The sequence below is a fragment of the Motacilla alba genome, chromosome 13, assembly GCF_015832195.1.
Source record: "Motacilla alba alba isolate MOTALB_02 chromosome 13, Motacilla_alba_V1.0_pri, whole genome shotgun sequence".
In the NCBI taxonomy this organism is placed as follows: Eukaryota; Metazoa; Chordata; class Aves; order Passeriformes; family Motacillidae; genus Motacilla; species Motacilla alba.
This window is the reverse complement of record NC_052028.1, coordinates 14,536,349-14,544,987: the sequence shown is the minus strand read 5'-3', so window position 1 is coordinate 14,544,987 and position 8,639 is coordinate 14,536,349. Positions and strand designations below refer to the sequence as shown.

The window sequence follows — 8,639 nt, the reverse complement described above, 5'->3', positions numbered from 1 at the left end:
GCAAGAAGATGTGCTAGCAGCTCAAATATGTTTTCTATCTGGGGAAAAAAGGTGTGAAGATAACATCTTTGTGGGAGCCTGAAGCGTGCACTGCAGGAAAAATGACATCTATGACTGTTGGTGATGATGTGCCATCTTTTTGGGTGAGTCAAGGAGTTAATATGCAAACAGCATAAGCAAAAAAAAAGTCCTAAGTGCCATGGCTCACACACTCCCTTCCTTGTCCTTTCTCCACCTCCCATTCTCTTGTTATGTAAAAGAACACCTGCTGCTAAGGCTGATATTTAGGACAAAATCTGTGACTTTCAAGACATGTTTTTTGGTCTTGTTTCCTCAAGTAGATTATTTCTTGACCAAGAATTTTGTAGGTGCTCCCCACCAGAATTTAAGAGGCTTGTCCTTCCCTAGAACCAGCACAGAGAGCAGGAAGAAGAATGGAAATTCTTATTTTCATCAGTTCTTTTGGTATGACTACAGGTAATATAAATCACATCATACCTTCGTGCCTGCTCCTAAGAAAAGAGAGAGAAACTGGAGTCACAAGAGTCCTCACTAGTTCCCTGCTTGTGTGTCTGAGAAAATAGTTAAGGAGCGGTAAAAGTAGCCAGTTTGGATGTGCTTGTTGAATTGTTTTATAATTCCTTGTTGGACAAGAGGTTCACATAGTAGCCACAGACCAGTGGAGTTCTGGCCATAGCAGGAAATTATCTTCAGTGGCAAGGTCTTAGGGTGAGCCTCCTCTTCAGAGGTAGCTTGTGCCTGAGGAAGCCAGATACCTGCTCAGAAGGCTTTGGAAAAGCCCAAAGAAGAGCTGCTCACCTGCAGCAAAGTGGGGGGCAGATGGTGAATATGTGGTTGTCTCACAAGCCTCTAGCAAGGACTTTAGAAGACGAAAGGTTTGTAGCATTTAAGTCTAAAAAGCGGCCAGCACTGGTTAGGACTCCGCTTGACACCAGCAAGACTCTGCCCAGCAAGGTCCAGGTGCCCTTCTTCTATCCCTGAGAGGGACAGAACTCCCCCACCTTTGCCACCAAGTCCCTGTTCAGGTGTCACAAAGAAGTGGAAAGGGGCAATAACAATGACCCCCTGGCTGGTAATTTAGCCTTTTCCTCTGCTCAGCCTGGAAGGGGTTGGTCCCTGCCGTGTGTCTGCTGAAGCTGGAGCCAGCCCAGCTGTGCTGCAGCAACCAAAACATTGTTTGGGCAGATAAGGGACTGAGGCATCGGGGCTGTGGTCACGAGCAGTGACGTCTGAGAGCAGAAAAGGCAAGCGAGGAGTGCTGTGAGTGGCAGAACTGAGCGTGGCTGGGAATGGAGCTGTGGCTGACGGGTTTGATAACTAAATTACACGAGAGGCTGTGTCGTGAGATCACCCTTAATAGAGAGCTCAGGGTTCGCCTGTCAGTCACGGTTTCTCTGCACTGTGTGGATTTTAAGATGTCTGGCAAGCTGCAAACTGAAATGCTTCCCCAGATGTAGGGCACCCATAGCATTGCTCTCTTGCAGAGACTGGGTGGGGATGCTGGTAGCATCTTTCCTCTGTTGCTAGAAAAAAATGTATAAAAAAGTGATCTTTATTTTTAATTTTTTTTTTCACTCCTGTGTAAAATTTGGTTGCAACTAGTTGTGTATTTAAAACTCACTGGGGGAACTGAAACCCAGATATATCTACACACATTCCTCTTCTAAGCCTTGCCTCCTTAGGAAAACATACTAAAATTTAGGCTTGCTCTTATCTGGAGAGGTGTTTGGCGAATGGTGTGCCTGAACACAAATCCTTGCACCGCCTCAGCTGGAAATAGAGCTTGGATCTGCCAATTCCCCATCAAATTCCCATCACTGCCACTTGCGGTGGGAGCAGAGCCCTAACATATGTTTGTGAATGTGAAAAGCTGGAAAAACATTGCCAGCTAGAGTTTAAATAGTTCAGGGAGGAGAGTCAGCAGTCCTATCTGGGGCTGTGCACGCAGCGAGGAGAGCATGTCACAGCCCAGCGCTCCTCCACCCCAACTCCACAAATTTAGAACCATCCTCAAAAATAGCCAGGGAACAACATATAATTGGTTTCACAGACAACACATTCTCATGCTGTGACTTATTTCGTAACGTCTAGTGAGTGTCATCACGCCGCGCTCAGAGCCTCGGTGCTGGCATTCGGAGAGGGCCCAGAGAATGAAAATTACCAGCTTCCCTGATGAATCACCTCTTTGAAAATTCACCCTTGTGAGAATCCTGTGACTATTAGGAAGGAAAAAAAAAAAAAATTATGTTACAAGCACGTCTATCACTCATGTAATTATCCCTTTCTAGGTTTGATGTGGACAGGGCAGCATTCCTTAAAGCACCATAAACCGGCCAGGACCAATAATGGCTTTAGAAACCAAGTGGAGAAGTTCTCACAATTAAGGTGGGGAATGAGGACAGCTACGGACAGGCACATAAATACACAGAAGGGCAGCTGTGTGTGCACACTGTGGGCTCTGGGACTGAGACAACACCTCCTGCTCCGACCTTGGCTTGGACTAAAGAGCTTCCTGCAGCATGAGGGCTACAGGTGCCTTAGTGCTTCTCAGCCTGCTGCTGCTCTCTTTCTTCTCGGGTAAGTGATCTTTTCCCTAGCCTAGAAAAGAAAAACAAACACCAAAACCTCTCCCGGCAACAAATTTTGGAGAGTCTTGATCACTGGCTGACAGGCTTGAAGATAAAGCTGAGCAAGTCGAAGATATCTGCAAGACTTGCTCACTCATATGACATATTTCCACTCCTCATGTGCCTCTGCAGTGGATAATGTTGTGGACGTGTCACTGGGAGACAGAGCGAGCAAACTCTGAGCATTTCTTCAGCAAATATACCAAAGCAGAGTGTAATTATGAATTTTTGGTTAAAGTGATCACTGGAGAGTTTTGCTGAACCAGTTAGAGAAGAAACTCGCTCACCTCCAGGTCATCTGCTCTTTTTTTGATCCTAAGCATCTTGGTATTTGGTGTTTTCCTTGGAGATGTGGAGATGTAATTAGATGAAAGTTTCAGCTTTCGTTGATGTTGCAGAGAAAAGCTTGAAAATTAAATTCAAATGTCCTCAAGGAGTCAGAACAAAGAGGCCAAATTAAAAGGATCCAGCAACTATTTATCTGGAGATTTACCCATCTCTGTGGTGATGTGGGGAAGCTGAGTGATGATCTTTGAACCTATAGATCATGTCAGTGTTATCACTTGCTTGAGTCCAGCTGACCCAGCTCTGCAAGGTGCGTGGCAACAGTAACTGAAGAATATGTGGAACAAGAATTATTTATACTTGTTTTTCTGTGAATAATTTGAATAAAGAAGTCACTTGAGAAAATGGCAAGCTGTGCATGGAGAAGAGGTGAATTGCTTTGTACACATTTTTCGTTATGAAATATTCATCTGTCTCTAATTGAGTCTTAATTGGGACTGGGTTCCGTCAGAAGGCTGATTCCTCCTTCCAAGGCCGGGCAGAATAGCAGCAAACCCTGTGATCTCCTGTAAAATAAACAGATGTCAAGAGGCATCATCACAAATTCTTCTGTAGCTGCATGTAATATTTATAAAAACTATTTAATTAGCTGTTTTGTAAATAATATGCAGATAGCCATACCAGTGCCTTCAACATCACAGCAGCCAAGCCAAAACTGAGGACAGGGTAAACGTGCCAGCACCAGGAAAAAACACCCAAGGACAACAGAAATAGCAAAAGAAGTAGGAAGGCTTGATGGATGAGGGTTGAGCTGACTGAGGGTTGGGTGGGATTTCCACTGGGGAGGGATGAGTGTAGGACAAGGTCCTTCCACCTCCTGCCCAGAGCCACCTGAGCAGCCCCACAGCTGGCAGAGACCCTGCTGAGCAGCAGGTACAGCCTCCCCAGATGCTGGGCATTTATCCCACTCTGCTGTGACCCAGATTCTGCAGATCTGCATTCGACGCTCCCTGGAGTGTCAGGCTCCCCCTTAGAGACATGACAGGGTCACCCCATTTCACAGCTCTGACTCAACCTACACTCCTGCCTGCCGGCTTTGCCGAGAAGAAACATGAAGAGCATGGACTGATGAGCTCAGAGCCCAGAGCCTGTGGTTACAGAGGGGATTTTGGTGCTGGTTCCGACCAGTGCTGCCTGTTCTGCTCTCTGTCACCCCATGACATCTCTTTGTATCTCACCTGGGCTGAGCCTGTTCTGGGAGGGTGTCTGGGCTGTGCTGAGCATGGCTGGAACCCAACCACAGGATCTCCTGCTCCACGATCCCCTCCTGTCAGCAGCACCAGCCACTTGCATTGTTCAGAGGAGCAGGAGCCTAAAAGCCTTAAAAGCCACCATGGGTTTAAAATCTCTGGGAGCACAGTTCCACATCTGATATGGCAGCTTGCTTCCCCGGGAGTGGCTGCCTTCCAGGAGATTGGGTTATGTGTCTGAGGTGTAGCTAGCAGCTGAATGAATGATTGCATGGTATTTTAGTAGCATTTTTCAAAATAGGAAAATACTGAAAAGCAATTCAGATAATGTATTTCCTGCCCCCTCTTCCCCCGTGAGGGATGACAGAGTAGGAAAAACCTGGAGTGTGTTTCACTGTGGTTTGCATAAAAGGTTTGTGAATTTAGCTCAGGCTTTCTGATAAAGTAATGCTGTCGTGTAAAACCTGTCTGGTTTTTATTTGCTTTTTTGATTTTTTTTTTCCCTTTTAGTTCCAGATGTAGCAGGTCAAGAGATTGAGGAGGTTAGTGCTGCTGTTTCTGCTTGCTGAATCTGCATTTAATAGAGCCATGGAATCATGACTGGTGGAAAAGACCTCCAAGATCATCGAATCCAACCTTTGACTGATCACCACATTGTCAACTAAACCGTAGCACTGAGTGCCACATCCAGTCATGGCGTTTCACTTTGGAGGAATGTTTTTATAACCAAAATCTTGGTGCTGGGTAAACAGTTTTTAATGTCTGCTGGGAGCAGGTGGGTCCTTCCAAGTATTCCCAGTGCTGGGGAGTTCACTGCTACCTGGGGAATGTTGTGTGGCCACGTTAGCAGGTAGAGCAGGGAAAGAAATGGTTGATTTAGCAAATGCTTATGTGCTGCACCACTTTTGACTTGGCTTCACTATCCAATCTCCTCATGAAGCAAATGGATTATTGAGTGTCTATTCCCCCAAATTTAGTTAATCCCTGGGATTCGTAAAGAGACAAAATACCTGCACACTTCCTGGGCATAACTTTTAATTCCCCAGGGAATTTCCCTAGGGTTTCTCTCTCCTTCCTCTGGGAAAGCAGGAGCTTAGCAAGCACCAAACTGAGTGCAGGGTTTCGCAAGACACCTGAAGTCATGCAGCAGGGAGGTAGCTCAGCTCCAAGTGCCTGACAGAGCATCAGTGCTGACTCTTCTCGGGCATGCTTAGGCTAATCCACTCCTGTTGTTGGCAGATCAAGACTTCTCCCAGGTGACTACAATTTCCTTCCTCAAACATGGGGCCAACACTCCCCTGAAGCGCTGCTTCTGTTCGTTTCTGAGAGGGCTTTTTCTGTCAGAAAAGAAGCAGTGTCAGCACTTGTCAGAAAAAGCATTACATTCATGACTTTGGGCCCAATTTGGAAAGTGAAACAAAGAGTACGGAGGTCCTGAAAGGGTTGTTCTTTAATTATTATTCCTCGTGCAGATCTGTAGAGAGTTCATAAACAGAAGCGTGTACTGCACGAGGGAGTCCAACCCTCACTGCGGCACGGATGGCGTCACCTATGGGAACAAGTGTGCCTTCTGCAAGGCAGTGCTGTAAGTGACACTGGGGGCACTGAAACAGCAGGCTTTGCCTTCATTTCCATCGATCTAGGGGTGTTCTTCATGGAGGGGAAGCCCTGTATCCAGGCTGCTCCTCTCATATGGACCGGCCTCTGAGCCGTGCCAAGCGGAATGTTTCCTCCTTGGAGCAGAGCTGTGTGCTATGAGTTAATTTTAATTCATTTCTGGGCGTTGCAGGCTGCTGGTTGCCATGCTGAGAGGCAGCACAGGGCCTTGGAAGCAAATGCATCCTGCCTGTGCCTTCCACAAGCACTAAATTGATGCACAATTCCCACTATGTGCCACAGGCTGCAGCTCTCACTGCCCACACTCCTGGGTACTGAGAAGTGCTGGAGGAATGTGGGAGCTGAGCCATGCCAAGTTATTCCTGAAAAGTCTGAATGAACTTTGTGGAACGAGACACAAGATCTCAGAGGAAGAACAGGATGTCTCTCCTTTTCCTGAGCTCTGTCACCTTTTAAAGGAGATGCAGTAGGAGCCATCCCTGATGGATGGAATGTGCTTGCAAAATGTTTTTGCCTTAGTAATCCTTACATTTAGTGTGCAGCCAAGGCTGCCTGATCCTGGGGCAAATCAGAGAAGAATGAGGAGAGGAGAAAATGGCTGGGTGCTCCTTGTGAGGTACCAGGGAGATACACTGGCACGAGTCAGGCCTGCTGGGATGGGTGAGCTCTGTCCCACACTGCTGCGTCTGTCATTTGCTGCTTGGTCTAAGTCTCTCTCCCTCCTTTTACAGGAGAAGTGGAGGGAAGATAAGATTGAAGCACCTGGGGAAATGCTGAGTCCTCCCTGGACCGAGCAGCAGGAGCTGAGCCGCCCTCAGGGGCAGACACAGGAGCAGCCCGTCCTCCCTCTGCTGTCTCTGCTCAATAAAATAACACTCAGCACCATTCCTTGGCTGGATTCTTTCTTCCATAAGACCCAGAAAAAGGCTTTGATCCAGCCATGCTGGAGCCTGATGCGTGGCTTTGCTCTCCTGTGCTGTTGCATCACCTCCTCCTGGGAAGGAAGGCAATTCCCACGGCTCCATGGGCCGTGTCCTCCTGCCCTACCAGCCACAGCTCCTCTGTCCTGTCCTGCCTGGAAAATTGGCACAAGCTGGGCAGCCAAAAACTGCTCCTGCTCGTGGGTTCCTGCCTGACTCTGCCCATCCCAGGGGGTGGGTGACAGCAGGAGCCTCAGTTCCCTTCCCAGCCTCCATAGCCCTGTTCCTTCTCTCTCAGGGGTTATTGTGGGAGGGTGATGGGAGAGCTGATGAGCAGCGTGACTGCATATGCCTCATCTCCTTTGGAAAGCAGAGACAAGCAAGCTGAGGGTAGGGAATATTGCTCCATTTAAGCCTGCACCCAGAAGATGGCAGGTGGAGGCTGGTTTCAGGCAGAAGCTGCAAGGCTCTTCTTCCCAAATCAGTCTTTTCCCTTCTTTTCTCTTAGAGAACGCTTTGTCTTGAAAACTGTGAACTCACCAGTGTTACTTTCCTGCTGCCAAGTGGCTTCTCATGCTAATAAAATTATATTTAGAAGAGAGCCAGATTGTATAAATTGTCAATAATTAAAAAAAAATATTCCCTGGAGCAGAAGAGCTGTGGGCTTACTCTCCCCTTCTCTAGGATAAATTCTCTCTGAATCATACACAGACCCTGATTTTCTAGGCATACATGTTTGCATTTATTTACAATTTTTAATACACATAGATTTCATTCCTTTCTTCACTTTTCACACTGCTGCCCTCTCTCTTCTTCACTCTGGCTGACAAATCCCTCTTTGTGCAAACACAAGAAAAGTAATTTTACGGTCTCTCCCTTTCACTGTGCAAAACTCTCACAGGGAAATACTTGCGGCGTCCTCTTGTTAAAACATTGGCAGTAGATCAGTGGGACAGCAGCACCTTCATGTTAAACACTTAACTTTCAAAGGGAGCTTTAGATTTATCATGAGCCTCAGGGGTCAACATCTTTTGCAAGCACCTAAACGCTGAGCGCCTAAACCTCTGGACCTTGTTTGGACAGAGCTTGAGCATTTGCCTCTCATGCCACAATCCCAGCTTTGAACTCAACTGGGGCACAATGCCTAAAAAGAGAGGCCTCAGCGAGGTGCTCAGCACACCTAATACCATCTTCTTCTCTGGTAATCCACATAACCCAATTCTGGGAACTGCTTTGTCATTTGGAAACTTCCCAGGCAGCCAGCCAGTGACTGAGCTGCACAGGCAAAGCTTTGTGTTGGAGCTGTTTTGGAGCTTCTCTCAGACCAGCAGCCTTTGATCCTGGTGTTTTCCCCATGCCAGCTTGCTGGAATTCTCGCAAAATCTGCCACCTCTTCTTTGAAGCAGACCAACCCTCTCCGTGGCCCAGTTGTACAGCCCGGGCCCTTGTTCGGTTTTAAATTCAGATGTTATGTTACCAAACTCAACAGGACATCCAGAGCGTGGGCAGGATTGAGAGGAGCAAGAGGCACAAGTGGTGCTGAAGAACACCTTGGGAAAGTGCCTGTCCTGACCAACCCTCCAGCTTGGAGCAGGATGTGGCCTCCACCACTTCTCCTACCCAGTTATCCTGTGATGATCCTGTTACATTGTGTGGCACTGGACCAGCACCATGTTCAGAGGACAGGAGCAAAATGACCCCATATAAAGGATGGAAAATGACATTTTAATGAGAGAAGGGAAATGGGGCATCTTTAAGCCTGAGATTGCTATCAGTGACTCCAAAATTCTCACAGCATATTGCCATATCTAATACTTTTAAATCTGGAGGCTGAGATAACAAGGACAGATCACAAGAGGACGGAAATTGCAGAAGTTCACTGTTAAATAACCACCATTTACTTTTTTTTTTTTTTCAGA

General features: G+C 47.1%; 1 protein-coding gene across 1 annotated transcript; it reads left to right on the top strand.

Moving 5' to 3' along the window:
• The first annotated feature begins 2,465 nt into the window (after window positions 1-2,465).
• LOC119706556 (serine protease inhibitor Kazal-type 6-like) lies at window positions 2,466-6,577 on the top strand. The gene is made up of 4 exons (XM_038150390.1): window positions 2,466-2,598; window positions 4,694-4,725; window positions 5,656-5,768; window positions 6,532-6,577. Exons 1-4 carry the CDS (start codon window positions 2,541-2,543, stop codon window positions 6,575-6,577), a joined length of 249 nt encoding a protein of 82 aa, XP_038006318.1. The 5' UTR covers window positions 2,466-2,540.
• The last annotated feature ends 2,062 nt before the right edge of the window (window positions 6,578-8,639 follow it).

Bases quoted from the DNA above. Each gene is read 5' to 3' on its own strand.
- LOC119706556 (XM_038150390.1), top strand. From the start codon at position 2,541: ATGAGGGCTACAGGTGCCTTAGTGCTTCTCAGCCTGCTGCTGCTCTCT. The intron at 2,599-4,693 runs GTAAGTGATCTT...TTTCCCTTTTAG, and splicing joins GCTGCTCTCTTTCTTCTCGG to TTCCAGATGTAGCAGGTCAA. The intron at 4,726-5,655 runs GTTAGTGCTGCT...TTCCTCGTGCAG, and splicing joins CAGGTCAAGAGATTGAGGAG to ATCTGTAGAGAGTTCATAAA.